The sequence below is a fragment of the Panulirus ornatus genome, chromosome 18 (genome assembly GCF_036320965.1).
Source record: "Panulirus ornatus isolate Po-2019 chromosome 18, ASM3632096v1, whole genome shotgun sequence".
In the NCBI taxonomy this organism is placed as follows: Eukaryota; Metazoa; Arthropoda; class Malacostraca; order Decapoda; family Palinuridae; genus Panulirus; species Panulirus ornatus.
Genome location: NC_092241.1, coordinates 51,394,776 through 51,419,220, shown reverse-complemented (window position 1 = coordinate 51,419,220; position 24,445 = coordinate 51,394,776). Strand labels below are relative to the sequence as shown.

Sequence of the window (24,445 nt, the reverse complement as noted above, 5' to 3'; positions counted from 1 at the left end):
TCTTTCCACCTCCAATTTGGTCTCCCTCTTCTCCTCGTTCCCTCCACCTCCGACACATATATTCTCTTGGTCAATCTTTCCTCACTCATTCTCTCCATGTGCCCAAACCATTTCAAAACACCCTCTTCTGCTCTCTCAACCATGCTCTTTTTATTTCCACACATCTCTCTTGCCCTTACGTTACTTACTCGATCAAACCACCTCACACCACACATTGTCCTCAAACATCTCATTTCCAGCACATCCATCCTCCTGCGCACAACTCTATCCATAGCCCACGCCTCGCAACCATACAACATTGTTGGAACCACTATTCCTTCAAACATACCCATTTTTGCTTTCTGAGATAATGCTCTCGACTTCCACACATTCTTCAAGACTCCCAGGATTTTCGCCCCCTCTCCCACCCTATGATCCACTTCCGCTTCCATGGTTCCATCCGCTGCCAGATCCACTCCCAGCTATCTAAAACACTTTACTTCCTCCAGTTTTTCTCCATTCAAACTTACCTCCCAATTGACTTGACCCTCAACCCTACTGTACCTAATAACCTTGCTCTTATTCACTTCTTTCTTTCTTTCGTACTATTCGCCATTTCCCGCATTAGCGAGGTAGCGTTATGAACAGAGGACTGGGCCTTAGAGGGAATATCCTCACCTGGCCCCCTTCTCTGTTCCTTCTTTTGGAAAATTAAAAAAAAACGAGAGGGGAGGATTTCCAGCCACCCGCTCCCTTCCCTTTTAGTCGCCTTCTACGACACGCAGGGAATACGTGGGAAGTATTCTTTCTCCCCTATCCCCAGGGATATATATATATATATATATATATACATACATTCATAGACTGTGTTGCTAAACTCTGCCTACATGAGGTTACATCTCGAGTGAAGAGTCAACTTTGGTGTGCTTGTTTCATCATTGGTAGACAAAAGAAAATATGGTCTGGTCAATGAACTCAATTCAAAGGAGGCCATCCAGTCCCTGACACAGCATATGTGGTGCAACCTTGAAACTACAGGAGCCAATGGATTGGTGGGATATTGGTTTCATATCTATAGCCCTATGACCCACTACAAAAGAGGTCCTGGGACAGTAGTAATCATAATCGTAAAATAATAACAAAAAAAAAATTCACATTTATTCACATTTATTCACATTTACTCTTAACTTTCTTCTTTCACACACCTTACCAAACTCAGTCACCAGCTTCTGCAGTTTCTCACATGAATCAGCCACCAGCTCTGTATCATCAGCGAACAACAACTGACTCACTTCCCAAGATCTCTCATCCCCAACAGACTTCATACTTGCCCCTCTTTCCATATATATATATATTTTTTTTTTTTATTACACTTTGTCGCTGTCTCCCGCGTTTGCAAGGTAGCGCAAGGAAACAGACGAAAGAAATGGCCCAACCCCCCCCCCCATACACATGTATATACATACGTCCACACATGCAAATATACATACCTACACAGCTTTCCATGGTTTACCCCAGACGCTTCACATGCCTTGATTCCATCTACTGACAGCACGTCAACCCCGGTATACCACATCGCTCCAATTCACTCTATTCCTTGCCCTCCTTTCACCCTCCTGCATGTTCAGGCCCCGATCACACAAAATCTTTTTCACTCCATCTTTCCACCTCCAATTTGGTCTCCCTCTTCTCCTCGTTCCCTCCACCTCCGACACATATATCCTCTTGGTCAATCTTTCCTCACTCATTCTCTCCATGTGCCCAAACCACTTCGAAACACCCTCTTCTGCTCTCTCAACCATGCTCTTTTTATTTCCACACATCTCTCTTACCCTTACGTTACTCACTCGATCAAACCACCTCACACCACACATTGTCCTCAAACATCTCATTTCCAGCACATCCATCCTCCTGCGCACAACTCTATCCATAGCCCACGCCTCGCAACCATACAACATTGTTGGAACCACTATTCCTTCAAACATACCCATTTTTGCTTTCCGAGATAATGTTCTCGACTTCCACACATTCTTCAAGGCCCCCAGAATTTTCGCCCCCTCCCCCACCCTATGATCCACTTCCGCTTCCATGGTTCCATCCGCTGCCAGATCTACTCCCAGATATCTAAAACAAATCACTTCCTCCAGTTTTTCTCCATTCAAACTCACCTCCTAATTGACTTGACCCTCAACCCTACTGTACCTAATAACCTTGCTCTTATTCACATTTACTCTTAACTTTCTTCTTCCACACACTTTACCAAACTTAGTCACCAGCTTCTGCAGTTTCTCACATGAATCACCCACCAGCGCTGTATCATCAGAGGAAAGTGATTGGTTCTCAGTGAATGTAGGTTTGCGGCAGGGGTGTGTGATGTCTCCATGGTTGTTTAATTTGTTTATGGATGGGGTTGTTAGGGAGGTAAATGCAAGAGTTTTGGAAAGAGGGGCAAGTATGAAGTCTGTTGGGGATGAGAGAGCTTGGGAAGTGAGTCAGTTGTTGTTCGCTGATGATACAGCGCTGGTGGCTGATTCATGTGAGAAACTGCAGAAGCTGGTGACTGAGTTTGGTAAAGTGTGTGGAAGATATATATATATATATATATATATATATATATATATATATATATATATATATATATATATATATATATATTTTTGCTTTGTCGCTGTCTCCCGCGTTTGCGAGGTAGCACAAGGAAACAGACGAAAGAAATGGCCCAACCCACCCCCATACACATGTATATACATACACGTCCACACACGCAAATATACATACCTACACAGCTTTCCATGGTTTACCCCAGACGCTTCACATGCCCTGATTCAATCCACTGACAGCACGTCAACCCCGGTATACAACATCGATCCAATTCACTCTATTCCTTGCCCTCCTTTCACCCTCCTGCATGTTCAGGCCCCGATCACACAAAATCTTTTTCACTCCATCTTTCCACCTCCAATTTGGTCTCCCACTTCTCCTCATTCCCTCCACCTCTGACACATATATCCTCTTGGTCAATCTTTCCTCACTCATTCTCTCCATGTGCCCAAACCATTTCAAAACACCCTCTTCTGCTCTCTCAACCACGCTCTTTTTATTTCAACACATCTCTCTTACCCTTACGTTACTTACTCGATTAAACCACCTCACACCACACATTGTCCTCAAACATCTCATTTCCAGCACATCCATCCTCCTGCACACAACTCTATCCATAGCCCACGCCTCGCAACCATACAAAATTGTTGGAACCACTATTCCTTCAAACATACCCATTTTTGCTTTCCGAGATAATGTTCTCGACTTCCACACATTCTTCAAGGCTCCCAGGATTTTCGCCCCCTCCCCCACCCTATGATCCACTTCCGCTTCCATGGTTCCATCCGCTGCTAGATCCACTCCCAGATATCTAAAACACTTTACTTCCTCCAGTTTTTCTCCATTCAAACTTACCTCCCAAATGACTTGACCCTCAACCCTACTGTACCTAATAACCTTGCTCTTATTCACATTTACTCTTAACTTTCTTCTTTCACACACTTTACCAAACTCAGTCACCAGCTTCTGCAGTTTCTCACATGAATCAGCCACCAGCGCTGCATCATCAGCGAACAACAACTGATTCACTTCCCAAGCTCTCTCATCCACAACAGACTTCATACTTGCCCCTCTTTCTAAATCTCTTGCATTCACCTCCCTAACAACCCCATCCATAAACAAATTAAACAACCATGGAGACATCACACACCCCTGCCACAAACCTACATTCACTGAGAACCAATCACTTTCCTCTCTTCCTACACGTACACATGCCTTACAACCTCGATAAAAACTTTTTACTGCTTCTAACAACTTGCCTCCCACACCATATATTCTTAATACCTTCCACAGAGCATCTCTATCAACTCTATCATATGCCTTCTCCTGATCCATAAATGCTACATACAAATCCATTTGCTTTTCAAAGTATTTCTCACATACATTCTTCAAAGCAAACACCTGATCCACACATCCTCTACCACTTCTGAAACCACACTGCTCTTCCCCAATCTGATGCTCTGTACATGCCTTCACCCTCTCAATCAATATCCTCCCATATAATTTACCAGGAATACTCAACAAACTTATACCTCTGTAATTTGAGCACTCACTCTTATCCCCTTTGCCTTTGTACAATGGCACTATGTACGCATTCCGCCAATCCTCAGGATCCGCACCATGAGTCATACATACATTAAATAACCTTACCAACCAGTCAATAATACAGTCACCCCCTTTTTTAATAAATTCCACTGCAATACCATCCAAACCTGCTGCCTTGCCGGCTTTCATCTTCCGCAAAGCTTTTACTACCTATTCTCTGTTTACCAAATCATCTTCCCTAACCCTCTCACTCTGCACACCACCTCGACCAAAACACCCTATATCTGCCACTCTATCATCAAACACATTCAACAAACCTTCAAAATACTCACTCCATCTCTTTCTCACATCACCACTACTTGTTATCACCTCCCCATTTGCGCCCTTCACTGAAGTTCCCATTTGCTCCCTTGTCTTACGCACTTTATTTACCTCTTTCCAGAACATCTTTTTATTCTCCCTAAAATTTAATGATACTCTCTCACCCCAACTCTCATTTGCCCTCTTTTTCACCTCTTGCACCTTTCTCTTGACCTCCTGTCTCTTTCTTTTATACATCTCCCACTCAACTGCATTTTTTCCCTGCAAAAATCGTCCAAATGCCTCTCTCTTCTCTTTCACTAATAATCTTACTTCTTCATCCCACCACTCACTACCCTTTCTAATCAACCCACCTCCCACTCTTCTCATGCCACAAGCATCTTTAGCGCAATCCATCAGATTCCCTAAATACATCCCATTCCTCCCCCACTCCCCTTACTTCCATTGTTCTCACCTTTTTCCATTCTGTACTCAGTCTTTCCTGGTACTTCCTCACACAAGTCTCCTTCCCAAGCTCACTTACTCTCACCACCCTCTTCACCCCAACATTCACGCTTCTTTTCTGAAAACCCATACAAATCTTCACCTTAGCCTCCACAAGATAATGATCAGACATCCCTCCAGTTGCACCTCTCAGCACATTAACATCCAAAAGTCTCTCTTTCGCGCGCCTGTCAATTAACACGTAATCCAATAACGCTCTCTGGCCATCTCTCCTACTTACATACGTATACTTATGTATATCTCGCTTTTTAAACCAGGTATTCCCAATCACGCAGAAGGCGACTAGACGGGACGGGAGCGGAGGGCCAGAAATCCTCCCCTCCTTGTATTTTTTAACTTTCTAAAATGAGAAACAGAAGAAGGAGTCTCGCGGGGAGTGCTCATCCTCCTCGAAGGCTCAGACTGGGGTGTCTAAATGTGTGTGGATGTAACCAAGATGTGAAAAAAGGAGAGATAGGTAGTATGTTTGAGGAAAGGAACCTGGATGTTTTGGCTCTGAGTGAAACAAAGCTCAAGGGTAAAGGGGAAGAGTGGTTTGGGAATGTCTTGGGAGTAAAGTCAGGGGTTAGTGAGAGGACAAGAACAAGGGAAGGAGTAGCAGTACTCCTGAAACAGGAGTTGTGGGAGTATGTGATAGAATGTAAGAAAGTAAATTCTCGATTAATATGGGTAAAACTGAAAGCTGATGGAGAGAGATGGGTGATTATTGGTGCATATGCACCTGGGCATGAGAAGAAAGGTCATGAGAGGCAAGTGTTTTGGGAGCAGCTGAATGAGTGTGTTAGTGGTTTTGATGCACGAGACCGGGTTATAGTGATGGGTGATTTGAATGCAAAGGTGAGTAATGTGGCAGTTGAGGGAATAATTGGTATACATGGGGTGTTCAGTGTTGTAAATGGAAATGGTGAAGAGCTTGTAGATTTATGTGTTGAAAAAGGACTGAAAATAAATATATATATATATATATATATATATATATATATATATATATATATATATATATTTTTTTTTTTATACTTTGTCGCTGTCTCCCGCGTTTGCGAGGTAGCGCAAGGAAACAGACGAAAGAAATGGCCCAACCCCCCCCCATACACATGTATATACATACGTCCACACACGCAAATATACATACCTACACAGCTTTCCATGGTTTACTCCAGACGCTTCACATGTCCTTGCTTCAATCCACTGACAGCACGTCAACCCCTGTATACCACATGACTCCAATTCACTCTATTTCCTTGCCCTCCTTTCACCCTCCTGCATGTTCAGGCCCCGATCACACAAAATCTTTTTCACTCCATCTTTCCACCTCCAATTTGGTCTCCCTCTTCTCCTCGTTCCCTCCACCTCCGACACATATATCCTCTTGGTCAACTCTTCCTCACTCATTCTCTCCATGTGCCCAAACCATTTCAAAACACCCTCTTCTGCTCTCTCAACCACGCTCTTTTTATTTCCACACATCTCTCTCACCCTTACGTTACTTACTCGATCAAACCACCTCACACCACACATTGTCCTCAGACATCTCATTTCCAGCACATCCATCCTCCTGTGCACAACTCTATCCATAGCCCAAGCCTCGCAACCATACAACATTGTTGGAACCACTATTCCTCAAACATACCCATTTTTGCTTTCCGAGATAATGTTCTCGACTTCCACACATTCTTCAAGGCTCCCAGAATTTTCGCCCCCTCCCCCACCCTATGGTCCACTTCTGCTTCCATGGTTCCATCCGCTGCCAGATCCACTCCCAGATATCTAAAACACTTCACTTCCTCCAGTTTTTCTCCATTCAAACTCACCTCCCAATTTACTTGACCCTCAACCCTACTGTACCTAATAACCTTGCTCTTATTCACATTTACTCTTAACTTTCTTCTTCCACACACTTTATCAAACTCCGTCACCAGCTTCTGCAGTTTCTCACATGAATCAGCCACCAGCGCTGTATATATATTTATATATTTATTTTAGATATCTGGGACTGGATTTGCCAGTGGATGGAACCATGGAAGCGGAAGTGAATCATAGGGTGGGCGAGGGGGGCGAAAGTTCTGGGAGCATTGAAAAATGTGTGGAAGTCGACAACGTTATTTCAGAAAGCAAAAATGGGTATGTTTGAAGGAATGGTGGTTCCAACAATATTATATGGTTGCGAGGTGTGGGCTATAGATAGAGTTGTGCAGAAGAGACAAAAAAAAGGCCACATTCACACTCAGTCTCTACCTCTCATGTGTAATGCACAGAGATACAAGTTGTTAAGTATACCTGGTAAGTTGCATGAGAGGGTATTAAGAGGGCGAGGAAATGTACAGAGCATCAGAATGGAGAGAAACAGTGTGGTTTCAGAGGTGGTTGAGGATGTGTAGATCAGGTGCGTGCCTTGAAGAATGTAAGAGAAATACTTAGAAAAATTTAAGGATTTATATGTGGCATTTATGGATCTGAAAAAGGCATAAGATAGGAATGACAGAGATGAATTGTGGAAGGTCTTAAGAGTATATGGTGAGGGAGGTAAGCTGTTTGAAGCAGAGAAATTTCCATCGAGGGTGTAAGGCATATATGTATGAGCAGGAAGAGAGAGGACTGACTGGTTCCGAGTGAAGGTCAGTCTGTGGCAGGGGTGTGTTATGCCACCAAGGTTGTTTCATTTGTTTATGGATGGGGTGGTTAGGGAGGTAAATGCAAGAGGTTTGGAGAGAGGGGCAAGTATGCAGAGGGGCCCTGGGAAGCGAGTCAGTTGCTGTTTGCCAACAATACAGCACTGGAAGCTGATTGAAGAAAGAAACTGCAGTTGCTGCTGACTGAGTTTGGAAAAGTGAAAGAAGAAAGTTGAGAGTAAATGTCAATAAGAGCAAGGTTATTAGGTACAGCAGGGTTGAGGGACAAGTTTGTTGGGAGGTGAGTTTGGAGAAAAAATTGAAGGAAGTGAAGTGTTTTAGATATCTGGGAGTGGACTTGGCAGTGAATGGAATCATGGAAGTGGAAATGAATCACATGGTAGGAGAGGGGGCAAAGGTTCTAGGAGTGATGAAGAATGTGAAGAGAGAAAATTATCTCGGAGGAAGGAAAAATAGTTCTAACAATATTATATGGTTGCAAGGCATGGGCTAAATATAGGGTTGTACAAAGTGGGTGGATGTGTTAGAAATGAAATGTTTGAGGACAATATGAGGTGTGAGGTGGTTTGATCAAAGGGTAAGAGATGCCTGGAAATAAAAAAAAGTGGTTGAAAAAGCAAAAGAAAGTGTGTTGAAATGGTTTGGATAGATGGAGAGAATGAGAGGAAAGATTGACAAAGAGGATATATGTGTCAGAGGTGGAGTGAACAAGGAGAAACAGGAAATCAAAGGGCAAGAGATGCCTGGAAATAAAAAGTGTGGTTGAAAGAGCAAAAGAGGGTGTGTTGAAATGGTTTGGATAGATGGAGAGAATGAGAGGAAAGGTTGACAGAGGATATATGTGTAAGGTGGAGGGAACAAGGAGATACAGGAAACAAAACTGGAGGTGGAATAATGGAGTGAAAAGATTTTGAGCAATCAGGGCCTGATCATGCAGGAGGGTGAGAGGCTTGCAGGGAATAGAGTGAATTGGAACGATGTGGTTTACCATGATCAATGTGCTGTCAATGTACTAAACAAGGACATGTGAAACGGGGTAAACCATGGAACGGGCTGTGGGGACTGGATGTAGATAGGAAGCTGTGGTTTCAATGCATTACACATGACAGCTAGAGACTGAATGTGAAAAAATGTGGCCTTTTTGTCCGTTTTCCTGTTGCTACCTCACTGATGAAGGGGGGTAGCAATGCTGTTTCCTGTGGGGCAGGGAGGTGCAAGGATGGATACAGGTAGGCAAGTATGAATATGTACATGTGTATATAGTATGTATATCTATGTGTATGTATATGTTGATATGTATATGTATGTGCGTGTATGTACACATGTATACAAGTGGATAGGTCGTTCTTCATCTGTTTCCTGGTGCTACCATGCTGACGCAGGAAACAACGATCAAATAAAATAACTTTATTAAAGCATGGGACTGGGATAAAGTAGCTCTTTTACTTTTCTTACCCATCTGGAAGCAACTTACATGCATAAATTATGTAAGGGAAAGCCAGAAAATGGTTAGGGAGCAATAATTTCAGTTCAGAAGTTCATTCATATACCATATTCCAACAACTGTATCAAGACCACTAGGCATCGGGATATTTGGATTGATCATGCTGAAAACAGACATCACTTTCTTTCCTAACTGTACACACATTCCTACAACTCATCCTTCAGTAGAAGTTCTACCTCTTCATCAGCTCTTGCCCTCACACTTAACCAGCTTTACCTCTAAGACATTCCCATCACCCTTCAGCAAACTTTATCTCAGATACAGCACGTACAGGTTCCTCTCAGACATACAACATATCACATTACCTTTTCTCATCCTAATTACACTCACACAAACATCCTAGCCAGAGCCTTTAAAGACAATGAGCACTTCCCAGTCAGCTCCCTCTGTTCTAAATGTTAGAAACTAAAGTACAAGGAAGGGTGGGTTTCTTGCACCTACTCCACTCCCTTTTAAACACCTACAATATGTAAGGAATATGCAGGATAAATTCCGTTTCCCTAATCCTCCAGGACAACACTTTAGGAATATGTTGAAAGTGTTTCTTCTCCCCATCCCCAGGGTATGTGAAGCATCTGGGGTAAGCCATAATGATCTGTGAGCCTGGATACAGATAGGTTCCTCTGGTTTCGGTGCATTACACACGATAGCTTGAGAACGAGTGTGAACGAATGTGGCTTTTTTGTCTGTTTGCTGGCACTTCCGCACAGAAGCGGGGGAAGCGATGCTGTTTCCTGTGGGGCAGGGTGGCGAAAGGAATGGATGAAGGCAAGCATGAATATGTACATGTGTATAAATGTATATGTTTGTGTAGGTGTATGTATATGATGATATATGTATATATGCATATGTGCGAACATGGGCATTTATGTATGTATACGTGTATATGATGTACATATGTGTATGTGCGTACATGAGCATTTATGTATATATACGTGTATATCAGTGGACGGTTCATTCTTCATCTGTTTCCTGGCACTACTTCGCTGATGCAGGAAACAACGGTTATGTATAATAAAAAAAAAATACAAAAATAATAATAACAATGGACGTCACTTAGAAACCACATTTCACTTCAATAAAATGTTAAAAACCTTTTTACAAATTATCAACAAACCTACCTTTTGTTATCTTTACAGCATAAACTGAGTCACATTTACAAAAATGAACAGGCACATGGACAAAAAAGCCTTAAGTCAACTCAATATGGTAAGATATATAAATATGATATGTGGTTAAATGACCCACGTGTTGCTGTAAAGACTTCTAAAGTTAACATGCTGCACTTGCTGGGTTTATCACATTTGTTGACCTTTGCTGACTCCCACATCTACCTTTCTTCTGTTCCATCTGCACTTGCTGATACTTAAAAAAAAAAAAAATCCCAATGCTAACGGTTCAACAGCTGCCGAATCATGACCATTATAATCAATGCCCAAAAGACTATTGCTAACGAGTCATTAACTGATATGAAGCATGCATCATGGCCTTATCTTGTAAATGCTATGAAAGAAAGTGTCTATGTTCATTAAGCACTCTTTCCACAACTGAATGACAGCAAGATACGGCAACTTCTAAAAGTTCCGCATGGGTCCCCATACATCAAGATATTGCACTATATGCATAACTATAGCTTTCAGATTTTTTACCAGTGCTAATTACAGTTTCCAGAGATATAAGGCATCTTAGCATACCTTTGAATCCAAATGACAGCAGAAAGAAGCAATGCATGCAAGTACTGCTACAGTCTCCATACCAGGTGTCCTTAAGTTTTTTTTTAACACTAGATATATTACTGAAGATAACATCAATGCACTATGAAGCTGTATACCTAGGTCCATCCCAGGTAAATGGAGATGATAGTTCACAGCCAGAAAAGAACCACATGCAAAATCTTGGGCCAGAACAAAATCAGTTCATACACATCTCTCGAACTACTATGGTCGGGAATAAATTTATGCAAACGTGTTTCATGTAAACCATTCAGTGCCATGGAAAAGACCTCTTAAAATCTGATTAACATCAGAATAATGAACATCAACAGCCTATTACAACAGTCTCTCGATTATCCACAAATACTGGGACTGGAGCTTTGATGGGCAAGTTATTATGCAAACAGAATTCCCATTCCCAGAAATGTGATCACACATGCCTTCAGCAATACTTGCCTGGGTATATAAACACGTATCAAGCACTGTAAACTACAATTGTTCTAAAAGTTTACCGATCATACACACCTTCACTTGTACCTGTGTGGGCTTTATTGTAGATTTTTTGTGGAAATTTTTTGTGGACCAAGAATTTTGCGGATAATGCCTGTTTCCAAATTGTGCAGATAACATAGAATTGCAGATATCTGAAATGCACATAATCGAGAGTCTACTGTATATCAGTAATGTAGTACTTTAGTGACTTAACAGTCTGATATGTATATGAGCAAAAATTAATCATGACCCCTTCCCGGAAACAAAAATATAAATGCTTAATCATTGTTTGTCTGACTAGTACAAATTTTTCCTTTTCAAAGTTCAAAAAGTTTCATAGGTTGTAACCAGCGAGTTTACACATTCATTCAATCACTCTCAGTTTTGTATATTGAGAATGATTACACGAAACCTGTAGGAATCTGAGAGAAAACTCTATGCATTAGCTAACCTCATATCTGTATCTTTGAAGAATAGCTTACCTCTGAAAATGCTGAGAAACTACTACTGATGTTATCCCGGGAGTAACCTCTCTTGCTTTCTGGTGTATCCAATAGAGTTCCCTCTTCCACAGACCCCTCACTATAATCACCGATTTTAATGCGACTCGATTCACAAAATTCCAGACCACTCGTATCTCTCTGTTCTTTGTCAACACTACTCTCGGTTACAGTTCCCTTAGGGAAATCTGATTTTTCTCTGTTCAAATACTCTGTCACTCTCTCTCTGCTCACTTCCACTTTATTTGTATTCAGAATTTCCTCTTCGTCACAACTTACTTCACTGCCACCAATGTGTTTTTTACTCTTGAGTATTAATAATGAGGTATTGGAACCTGTTAAATGGGTACTCAATTGGGGATCAGATGTAGATGAAATGGATGATCCCGTCTGAATCGAAGCTGGTTCTGACTGAGGAGGTGAAGATTTTCTAGCTATGACTGACCTCTTATGAACTCTTTCCTCGTCTAAAGAAGTTCTTTTATTCTTGGAGTCCTCAGTGACAGAAAATTCTTCCTCCTTAGTGGTTGTTGTATTAAACCCTGCCTTTAAAGGTAATGTGCTACCAACTGGGAAAAAGTCTGCTTTTGATGGTAATTTCCAAACAACTGGGTCAGTGCCTGTCTTTGAATTTGCTCTGCTACAATCAGAAAAAACTTCTTTACTCGTTACTGTTGTGCTTACTAATGGACTGACTCCTGCTTTGGGAGTTGATGTGTCAAAAACTTGGTCAGCTTCAGTCTTTGTTAGTGTTGTGTGAAAAACTGGACCCTTTGCTTTTGAAGCTGATGAAATATAAGGTGTAAAGTCTGTGTTTGCAGATGTTGTGTTAATAACTGAGCAAGCTCCCTTGTTTGAAGATACTGAGCCAACAGCTGTACAAACTGCTGTATCTGTAGTTGCTACACAAACAACTGGACAAGCTTTTTTATCTGTTAATGATGTGCTAACAACTGGGTAAACTTCTTTACTTGCAGATGCTTTGCTAACAACCTGGCAAACTTCTTCACTTTTGGTTGCTGTGCCAATTGGGCAAACTTCTTTATCTGTAGCTGTGCTAACAACTGGACAGACTTCTTTAACTGTAGCTGATGCGCTAACTGTGCAAACTCCTTCACTTGTAGTTGATGCGCTAACAACTGAGCAAACGTCTTTACTTGTAGCTGCTGCGCTAACCGGACAAACACCTTTACTTGCAAGTGCTGTACTATCAACTGGCAAACTGTATTTTTTTGTTGTTGCTGTGCTAACAACTGGGCAAACTTTATTTGTAGTTGCTGTGCTAACTGAGCAACCTTCTTTACTTGTAACTGCTCTCTTAACAGCTGGAAATGCTCCTTTACTTGTACTTACTGTGGTAAAAACTGGGCAAACTTCTTCTTTTGTAGTTGCTATGCTGACAACTGAGCAAATGTCTTTTTTTGTTGTTGTGCTATCTACTGGGTAAACTTCTTTTTTTGTAGTTGCTGTGCTGAAATCTGGGCAAACTTCTTTCTTTGCAGTCGCTGAGCTAACAACTGAGCAATCTCCTTTACCTGCAGTTGCTGTTCTAACAATTAGACAATCTTTTCTACTCGTAGTTACTGTGCTAACAGTTGGGGTAATTTCTTTATTTGTAGTTGCTGAGGTAACATCTAAACAAGCTTCTTTATTTGCACTAGCTGCACTAACAACTGGAATAACTTCTTTAATTGTAATTCCAGTGCTAAAACCTTTACAAACTTCCTTACTTGTAGTTGTAATTACTGTATCAACAACTGGACAAACTTCTTTACTTGTAGTTGAAGCAGTAACAGGGCAAAGTCTGCTTGTAGTTGTTGTGCTACCTAATAGGCAAACTTCTTTATTTGTAGGTGCTGTGCTAACTGGGGAAACTTTATTTGCAACTGTGCTAACAACTAAAACTTTATCTGTAAGTGCAGTGTTAGCAGTAGGGCAAACTTCACTATTTGCAGATGCTGTGCCAACTACTGGTCCTTTTCCTTTACTTGTTACTGTGCTAACAACTGGACAAACCTTTGTTGTAGGTGCTGTGTTAACAACTGAACAAACTTCTTTATTTTTTGCAAATGCTGCTTTAATGACTGGGTAAATTTCTGTATTTGTGGTTGTTATACTAACAACTGGGCAAACTTCTTTACTTGTAGCTGTTACACTTACAACTGGGCGGATGTCTTCACGTGTTGCTAAGCTAATAACTTGGCAAACTTCTTTATTTGCAGCTGTTGTTTTAACATCAGCGCAAAGTTCTTTATTCAAAGAAGCTGTGCTAACAACTAGGCCAACTCCTTGATTTGTAGTGGCTGTGCTAACTGGGCAAACTTCTATGTCTGTAGTAGCTGTGCTTACAAGCGAGTCAATTTCTGTCTTTATTGATGATGTGCTCACTGGTGATTCAACTACTGTCTTTGTTGTTTCTGAACATGTAACAGGAGAGCCTTCTGTCTTAGATGTTGTTGTGCTAACAACAGAGCTGACTCTTGCCTTTGTGAGTGTTGTGCTAACAACCACACAAACTTCTGTCTTTGTTGTTGTGCTTACAACTGGGCAGACTTCTGTTTTGGCAGCTGTTGTGCTTACAACTGGGCAGACTTCTGTCTTGGAAGTTGTTGTGCTTACAACTGGGCAGACTTCTGTCTTGGCAGCTGATGTGCTTACAACTGAGCAGACTTTTGTCTTGGCAGCTGTTGTGCTTACAACCGGGCAGACTTCTGTCTTGGAAGTTGTTGTGCTTACAACTGGGCAGAATTCTGTCTTGGAAGTTGTTGTGCTTACAACTGAGCAGACTTCTGTCTTGGCAGTTGTTGTGCTTACAACTGGGCAGACTTCTGTCTTGGCAGTAGATGTGCTTACAACTCGGCAGACTTCTGTCTTAGCAGTTGTTGTGCTTACAACTGGGCAGACTTCTGTCTCGGCAGTTGTTGCGCTTACAACTGGGCAGACTTCTGTCTCAGCATCTGTTGTGCTTACAACTGGGGAGACTTCTGTCTCGGCAGTTGTTTTGCTTACAACTGGGCAGACTTCTCTCTCGGCAGCTGCTGTGCTTACAACTGGGAAGACTTCTGTCTCGGCAGTTGTTGTGCTTACAACTGGGCAGACTTCTGTCTTGGCAGGTGTTGTGCTTACAACTGGGCAGACTTCTGTCTTGGCAGGTGTTGTGCTTAAAACCGGGAACACTCCTGTCTTTGTCAAAGCTGTGCTTACTGCACAGAATTCCGTCTTAGTGGATACTACACTCTGAGGCCGGAAGACTTTATTCACCAAAACTGATTCAGAACTCCCTGCTGTTACAGATACAATACGGTGAACTTCAGTATTTGATCTTTCTGTACAACCTGTACTCAAAGGAGAGTATGCTTCTGTTTTATTAAGTTCTTCAGTTACAACTGGCAGGACTTCAGTCTTTGTTGCTACTGTATTAACAGGATGCACTTCAGTCTTTATGGGTTCTGTACTCAGAGAGCATGCCTCTTTCTTTGTAGTTGCTGTATTCACAAGAGGGTGAACTATAGTCTTTGTGGAGGATGAACTTACAGTTGGGGTGACTTGAGTCTTTGCGAATGTTGTTTTCAGAAGAGGATGGTTTTCAATACAAGGGTTGGCTAGATTCTCTGTGAGAGTTGCATGTACAGGACGGTGGTCTTCAAACTTGGTACCTGTTGTGCTTACAATATGCTGAACCTCACTCTTCGTGGATGCTGTGCTCACAGGAGAATGGACTTCAGCCTTTGCAGCTGCTACACTCACAATAGGGCAGGCTTCAGTCTTTGTGGCTTCAGAACCAACAAGACAATGGGCCTGTGACTTTGTGGTTGCTGTACTCGTATGAGTGTGACCTTCAGTCTTAGTAGTTAATTGGACCCTAGGATCAACTTTCTTTCTTGTCACTAGACTAAGACCAGAGTGATCTCCCTGATCTGTACTTCCCGAACTAACAGAGTTTGATTCCTCTGAGGCTGCTGTGCTAACACGATTAACTTCCTTTGTGATTTCTAAAATGTGGCCTTCCTCCTTTTTGACTGCTGCTCCTACATGAACTTCCTCCTTTATGAATGCTAAATTACCAATAGTATCAACTTGTTCCTCTGTTGGTGCTGACCTAAATAGGCAAACCTTCTCCTTAACAGCACCTGAGTAATTTATAGTAGCACAGCTGGTGTCATCCTCTTTAGGTGCTACATCTGGAATTTTAACAGAACACTCTGAGACCTTAGAGACTTCAGTGTGCAAAAGTGACCTTTCACCAAGTACTTCCTTGCTAATGTTGGTGCAATTCTTAAGTGTACCTTCTCCCTTCAAAAAAGAAGCAGAACCTTTAAGATCGTCCTTCAGTCGATCTTGTAATTTGCTTAAAGTTTCACACTGTGATCTATTACCAACTTTCTCGGATTCCTTACTATATGCACAACTTTCTGAAGTGGTCAGTTCAATATCTGATTCTAAGTTAGACGAGCGAGTTTTATGGCCTTTCAAAGGCGATTGTGAATGGTCTCTTGAGATATCACTCTTCAGAGACCTCCCATCATCAACCTCAGTAGTACATGAAACGTCTGTCAGCCCTTGATGTTTCAGCTCTACTCCTTGATTGATTGATTTCTCATGAGCTAAATCACTGAATGATGTGATGGCACTACCTGAACTATTATGTTTACACTGTTCTTTAGTAACTAGTATGAAAGGATCCTGAGCCTTCCTTGGGAGGTCTTCAGTACTTTCTCTTTTTATATCTTTCTCTTTAACATTCTCTATAATCAAGTTGCCCTGACAAGTAACACCCTTAACAAGAGGGATATCTTTCTGGATGTCAACTGCTGAAATCTCTACCTTGCACAACTTCCTTTCCTGTGATGGTTCACTTCCAAATTTCTTCACAGCATCCTGAGATATATTTTTCTCACTGAGGGAAATAGATTCTGGTTTCACTACAGTGCCAGTCTCGGCAGCAGCTACAAAGATTTCTTGTGGTACTCCTGGGTTAACTTCTGATTCCAAGTTTTCATTTCCTGCTAAAACAAGATTAAATGGCTTGGAATTCTTATAATCATTTACTTTTTTATCCTCTACTGTACTACTTGAATTTAAACTCTTTGGACTGATATCTATATCACTCCCTTGCACAGAATGAAACTGCAGCTGTTGACTAGTGTTGATCAAAGTGTCTTGTTTTGGTTTGCCACTCAGATGGCTAGGTTTGTGCTTCTGCACATCAGGCTGTAGTGCACAAAATGAACTTGCAAATGTTAATGCCTGAGCAGATTCTTCTAAATCTGTCAAAACCTGATTTGCAGCAACAGTTATAGTCAAATCTTTATAACCTGGGTTTGACTTAAAAGAGTATTCGTTCTTACAATCAATGTCAACTCTACTTCCTACAGATTTTTCATGTATAATTGCAGAATCTTGTTTAACAATCTGATTTTCCTCATGTACACCGTATTTCCTTGAAACAGATTCTTCTCTTGTGAACAGTAAACTGGGGTTTTTTACCTCTGGTCCAAATCTCTCCACATCTACTACCACATTAGATTTTGGTGTATGTTCTACTTTGATTCCAGCTACATTAACAAATGTACATTTGCCCTTTCTTTCTCTTTCTGATTTTGTTGCTATTGATGATTTCCCCTCACTTCCAGTTTCAATGGCTTTCAAACCAGATGTAAATGTCACCCTACTGCCAACCTCAGGAACTTTTACAGCTGTAGTCTGAATAGCTTCCAACTCCCTTGTAGATTCTGTTTTAGATCTTAATTCACTGGCTGCAGCCAATTCTGAAGTCAATTTCCCTTCACCTCTAGCATCAACTACTTCTGAAACCGAGGATGATGCAAATTTTTTGACAGATTCAGTGGCCTTTAATTCTGATTTTGCACTTGCTTGATCTCTTATGGTAATCTCTGATTCCAAAGAGGGCTGACTCAAACTTTCAATAAACCTCAGAGCCTTTCCTGCTTCAGGTTCATCTTCGGTTTTTGTTACAGAGCAAGGAATGTCAGAGTCCGATTCATTTCTATTTAATACAGATTCTATTAATGGAATGGAAGTTTCCTTTCTCTCAGGAAAACCTGTCTGGGACTCTTTTCCTGAAGCGAACAATTCTTCACCTTTCACACTATATTTTCTGTCTGGAATCGACTTAGATCCACCCCAAGGTACAATAAACACAGATTCAGTAGGTTCTTTTCTTGTTGGAACAGACTCTTTGTCGGAAGTCTTCTCCCCACTTCCTGCTTCAAAATGTTTAATGTCTACAGCCAAATTATCCTCACTTCTTACTCCAACAGTCTTTGCATTTAAAGCAGATTTCTCCTCACTCCTAACTACACCAGGTTTTCTTTCTGAGGAAAATCTGTCCTCGCTCCCTACAACAGGCTTTGAGTCTGAAGCTGATTTTCCTTCACTTCTTCCGTGTAAAGGTTTTCTGTCTGAAGTAGTCTTGTTTTCACTTCCTCTTGACGTGGATTCCTCTCCACTCTTTCCTACAACAGGTTTTGTATCTAAAGTTGATTTCCTTTCTCTTCTTACTTCTGCAGGTTTTATGTTACAAGCAGACAAGTCCTCACTTTTTTCTACAAGTTTTGTGTCTGAAGCAAACTTCTCACTTCTTACTTCAGCTTTTTTGGCAGCAGAATTATACTCAACTTTTCCTACAACAGGTTTTGAGTCTGAAGCAGACTTCTCACTTTCTTCTTCAACAGGTTCTCTATCTGCAACAAATTTGCTCTCGCTTTTCCCCACAACAGATTCTGTGATGAAGGCAGACTTCTCACTTCTTACATCTGCAAACTTTGTGCCTGACACAGATTTCTCATTTCTAACTTCAACAGGTAGTTTCTCTGAAGCAGTTTTGTTCTCACTTTTCACTACAACAGGTTTTGTGTCTGAAAGAGATTTCTCGCCTGAAGTAGATTTGTCCTCACCTCTTACTTCAACAGACTTCTGGTCTAAAGCAGAAGACCTGTCTCCACCTTTTCCTACAACAGGCTTTATAACACAAGACTTTTCCTCACTTCTTACTTCAAGAGGTTTTGTGTCTGAAGCTGATTTCTCCTTATTACTAACTTCAACTGGTTTCCTGTCTAAAGAAGTTTTGCTCTCACTTTTCCCTACAACAGGCTTTGAATCTGATGCAGATCTCTCGCGATTTCTTACTTCTACAGGTTTTGTGTCTGAAGCAGATCTGTACTCGTTTCTTCCTTCAACAGGCTTTAGGTTTAAAATAGATGTAACTTCGCTTTTTCCGACGAAGGGTTTTGTTCCTAATGACTTATCCTCACTTCGTATTTCAATGGGTCTTGTATCTGATGTAGATTTTTCCTCACCTTGTACTTCAATGGGTTTTGTATCTGAAGCACATTTCTCCTCACTTCTTACTTCAGCAAGTCTTGTGTCTGAAGTATATTTAGCCTCACTTTTTCCAATATCAGATTTTGTATCTGCAACAAGTTCCTCCTCGCTACCTCCTACAGCAGGTTTTGTGTCTAAAGCCGATTTCTTCTCGCTTACTTCTGTATCAAATTTTCGATCTGAAACAGATCTGGCCTCTCTTTTTCCAGTAACAGGTTTTGTGTCAGACTCAGATGTCTCCTTACTTCCTTCTTCAACAGGTTTTCTGTCTAATGCAGGTTTATCTTCACTTTTACTTATTACAGGTTTTATGTCTAAAAATAATTGCCCCTCACTCCCTACTTCAACAGGTTTTTTGTCAGAAGTACTTCTGTTCTCACTTTTTCCCACAGTAGCAAATTTTTCCTTACTACTTCCAACTAAAGGCTGTGTGTTTGAAATGAATTTGCTCTCATTTCTCACTGGAACAGGTTTTGCACCAGACTTTGATCTTTCTTCCCATTCAACTGAAAATTGTCTTGGGTCTATATCAAAGTCTTTCTCACATTTTGCTCCAATAGGGTCTGCAATTACTGAATTTGACTTTTCCTCACACCTTCCTGGAAAGGCTTCTGCACCAAAATAAAATTTTTCCCTACTCGTCCCAATATCAGGCTTTTTGTCTGAAGAAAAATCTTCACTATGTATTACAGATGCTGTGTCTACAGAGGGTTTTTCCTTACTTCTCACTACAGATGGTTTTATGCCTAAACAAGTTTTTTCCTTATATAAAACTAGTTCTGTGCTAGATTTAAGGTTCTCTCTACTCTCTGTCTTAGGCTTTGTGGCAGATATCTGTTCACTTCTGCCTACCACAGGTTTTGTAGCAAAGTCAGATTTTAACTCTTGTTTTTCTTCAACAGGATTTCTATTAATATCAGAATATTTCTCAGCTCCTCCTACATCAGGTGCAGTACTGGAATTAGACTTGTTCTTTCCTTTTGGAATGAAAGACTTTTGATCCAAATCAGATTTTTCCTCAAGTCTTCCTATTGCAAGTTTTGCTTCCAAGTTAGTTATGTACTCATTTCTTAATTCAACAGATTTGGTGTCTGTATTAAATTCTTCCTCACTTTTTGCTTCAAAAAGAGTGGTGTCTGAATCAGATTTTTCCTTTGCTGCTGCTTCTGCAGATTTGGTGTCTGCATATGATTTTTCCTTACCTTTTGCTTCCACAGGCTTTTTCTCTGAAATGGATTTCCCTTCACTTCTTCTTAAACCAAGTTCCAAGTCTGATTCAGATCTTCCTTCACTTTTACCATTAACTTTGGTATTCAAATCACATTCCACCCTAGTTCTTGTTAAAAGAAGTCTACTAGACTTTTCCTCACTTCCTCCTACAATGGGATTTGTATCTGAAATGCAAGTCTCTCCTCTTCTTTCTCCGGCAGGTCTTGTACCCAAGATGACTTTTTCCTCACTTTTTGATGAGGTAAGATCAAGATCTGAAGTTGATTTTTCTTCACCTCTTTTTACAATGAATTTTGTTTCTAAACTGGATTCTTCCTCACTTCTCGAGAGTGAATTTGTATCTACCTTGGATGTTTCTTCACTTTTTGCTACAACAGGTTTTGTGTTGGAATTAAATATTTCATCACTTTTAGCTAAAACAGGTTTGAAATCTGTGGGTGATTCAGCCTTTCTTTCAACAACTGCTTTAGTACCTGAGCTAATGCTCTCACTACTCTTTGTTAAACTAGAACTTCCGGACTGTAAAAGGGAATCTTCAGTACTCTCGAAACTGGGAACTCTTACTTCCAAAGTTGATAGTTCTGTCTCTGCCTGACTGAAAGGTACTATATTTTTTGTATTCTTACACCAGTCTGCTGACTGTACACATGAACTATGAACAGATTCTGCAACATGGGGACTGCAATCTTTGGATTCTACACTTTCTTTGGGTTCACCTACCTTGCAAGGTATGCAGACCTGGGAATCAACAGTGTCAACCACTTTGTCTGCTGCACAACTTGAACTTGGTAGGAATTTCTCCTCACCCTTAAGATTGGTCTTTGGTGTAAATAAATCTGTCTTCTTAACAGAAATTACCTGCTTTTGCAAAGTGTCTCCACTTAATGAAAGAGCAGCTCCTTCTGCTACTCCTGAATCACTTAGTAAAACACTTGGACTCCAATTCTCTGATTTTGAAGTTTCCTTATTCCCACATCTCAAATTGTGTTCTGAAGCATTTTCTTCCCTTTCTGTAGCAAGAGAATGTATCTGTTTTTCCCTACCTTCAAAAAGAGTTGTAACTTCAGGAAGATTTTCCTGCTTACCTACAAAATAAATAATTCCCTTACTGGATGAAGCTCCAGATGCTTTAACACTTTCTGTTTTGCTTGTAATGGACCGATTTCCAGCAGATTGCAATGTACTTCCAAACAATGCCTTTGTGTCTTGGGTCAAATCCTGTTTACCTGTCAAAGTGAGACTTTCAGCATCAGCACCTCCTTTAACAGAGACTTCAGGTAAGTTCCCTCTGCAAGATGCTACAGACGATTTTTTGCTGCAGTTTTCATCTAGGGCCTCAGCTTCACAAGGACTTCCTCGAGTGTTTCTTCTCCCAACAAAAAGAGAAGCTTTAGCTTGTCCAGATTGATTTTCTTGAATCTCTTTTTTCCTTTCCGAAGTAGATATGTGTTGACTTAAGTCTAACTGATCAAGATCATAGTTATCCTGTGGGAGGCAAAACGGATTTAGCTCTACTTTAATGTCAAAACTTTCTTCATGAATCAGACTCTTTTTAGACACTTCAGTGACATGGTCACACAAATTTCCTTCTGAATGTTCTGGCTCAATTACTAATGAGGAATCTTTCTTTACACTATCTACATCCAATATTAAAGACTTGACAATACTTTTAAGAACATCGTCTTGCCCAGTCTGTGCTTCTTGTATTATTTTTGTTACACCCTTCTCCACTTCATCATCTGAATGATTTTCCTCTTTCTCAAGCTTAAAGGTACCTGCAACATTAATCAGACTGCAAGGAGGTGGTCTGGTTTCCGAGTCTCTTCTTGTTAAAGACTTTTCCAAGATACTATCATGGTTTGAATGTACCTGCTTTACTTCACAGCTTGCTGGGAATTCCTTCACTCCTTGTAAATCATATGGCAGTTCTCCACTAAACTTCCTTGGCAGTGAAGACTCTTCCTTTAAACTTTCTCTCTCTAAACATTCAGTTTCTGTGTGTGGCGTATCAAGTGCATTTTGTGATTGTCTACTGGATTCTCCTTTATTTGCTAACTCTTTACAAGGGTCTTTGGTTGGTTCTTTGATGGAATCTCCTTTCTTCTGAGCTGTATCAAGCAGCTTCTCCCAGATCTTAGTTTTCAATGGCAAAGGTACTACTGCATTTGCTGTTTTGCTTAAAGGACTGAGAGAACTATGTGAAAACTGATCTCTCACTTGAGTTTTTGTTTCTTCTGATTCTTCGACAGAGTTTCCTCTACACGTGTCCTCTTTCTTCACGAATATCTCTCCTCTTACAGCACAAGATGTTTCATCTTCAAACTTTTTGTTCAATTTTTTGCCAGCAAAGGTAGTTTTAGAAGCAAAACTATCAGAATTTGAGTTTCTTGAATCTGTTTTCCCTGATGAATCATCAACCTCTGATATCACATGTTTTAGATCTAGTGTAGTAGATACAATTAAAGGTTCCTGAAAATTAAGACTGTCAGATGAAAGACAGCTATTTTTGCTTTCAAGTGCACTGGTGGGCAAAAGAAAACTAGAATCTCCTAAACTCTGTATGGACTCCTCTGACTGTTTTCTGATATCAGTATCAGCTGAAGATATACACAATCCTTCAACTTTTTCACTTGAAAATTGTACTTCCTTCACAAGATTACTCTTTTCATTCTGCAATTCACTTTCTTTCTTTAACTTTACACTTTCACTGGCTTTATCTTTCAAGTCTTCATTCAATGCAAAGTTTCTATCTACAACTGCCAATCTCTCCTTTGTGTTATGGATTTCTAGCTTTTTCTGATCAACACAATTTGGTGACTGCTGCTGTTCCTCAGTACTGATTATTACTGATATTCTTTTTTCTACTGCATTTTCACCCAAGTGTGGGTCTGCAACTTCCACTGATGCTTTTCCTTTGCTTTCACTGACTATTTCTTCATCTGATACCAATGCATTTACCTTTTTACTTTTGTACTCCTCACCTTCTTGTAAATTCTGATCCAAGTTTTTGTTGATATCAGAATTTTCTTCAGTGATCTGCAGATCAGACTGAGGGATATTTTGTAACCTTTTCAGAGAAACAATAGGTCGCAAATTTGCATGTCCTGGTCCCTGCAATCCGGAATCGTCCCGAGAAAGATGACATTCACTTTTACTCTGGGTAGTCCTGAGTGACTGCTTTAATGATTCTGTAACAGGAGGAATGATTTTCAGAGACAATTTTCTATCACTGGAATCATTTTTGTTTAAAGTCAAAGACACTCCAGACGATTCTTGATACCCTGCAGATCCACATACACTACTACTAGACTGTGAGCCTAACAGGGATATATCAGTTTCCTGTGAGTGGTCACTAATTTGTTTTTTATTATTCTGATTTGTACGCCTACACTTAGCATTAGATAAATCACTTAGTCCCTTCTTAGCACTACTAGAACTTTCAATTCTTTTCTTTGGTTTCTCCTCAAGAGGAGTTCTTACACTGGCAATAGGCACAGGGTCGGGTAACTTAATCTTAAGAGATGGCACTCTGTCTTTGAGATCACTGTATGGGGAACCACTGGCACGGTTGACTTGATAATCTGGGTCCTCTTGCCCATGCAAGTGCCGCACTGACCGTTTGCGAGAACGTCGCAATGGCTGCAGACGATGCTCTTCCTCTGAGTCGTCTTCTTCCTCCGAGTCTCTGAGTGATGCTCTACTCAAAACTCTGGCAGTTCGAGCAGAACTTCTGCTCGGCCTGCAACAGTTTGAGGAAGTTGAAGGCGTCTCTGGAGTCGGAGCTGGTGTTACCTCCCCCCTCAACTTCTTGACCTGAAGAAACACAATTCTAGATAATACCCCCTTACTTTTAACACAAAAGCTTGTACCATCACAAATCAAAAATTATACTTATAAAGGTGACACCCTCATGGGATAAAGGTAGATGAGATAGTCTAGGGTCCATTAATGAGCAAAGTGACAAGTTCTGTATATAGTATAGCATTAAAGAATCACTGTCAGCTAATCGTACAAAACAGTTTAAAGGAATTGTCAATGCTATGAAAATTATGTATTTCAAGGACAAGCTATGATTTTAGATAA

At 40.7% G+C, this 24,445-nt stretch overlaps 1 protein-coding gene across 6 annotated transcripts in view; it reads right to left on the bottom strand.

Moving 5' to 3' along the window:
- Positions 1 to 24,445, bottom strand: part of LOC139755079 (uncharacterized) — a 192,512-nt gene that overhangs the window by 85,676 nt on the left and 82,391 nt on the right. For 5 of the 6 annotated variants that reach the window (XR_011714028.1, XR_011714029.1, XM_071673164.1 and 2 more), the window contains exon 5: positions 11,771 to 24,175. Coding sequence is in view for 4 of the 6 variants with exons in the window: in XM_071673164.1 (XP_071529265.1) it covers positions 11,771 to 24,175 (12,405 nt within the window). In the remaining 2 variants the exon portion in view is untranslated. Of the gene's footprint in view, positions 1 to 11,321; positions 11,441 to 11,770; positions 24,176 to 24,445 lie in introns of all 6 variants that reach the window. The other variant, XM_071673165.1, reaches the window with a different exon arrangement.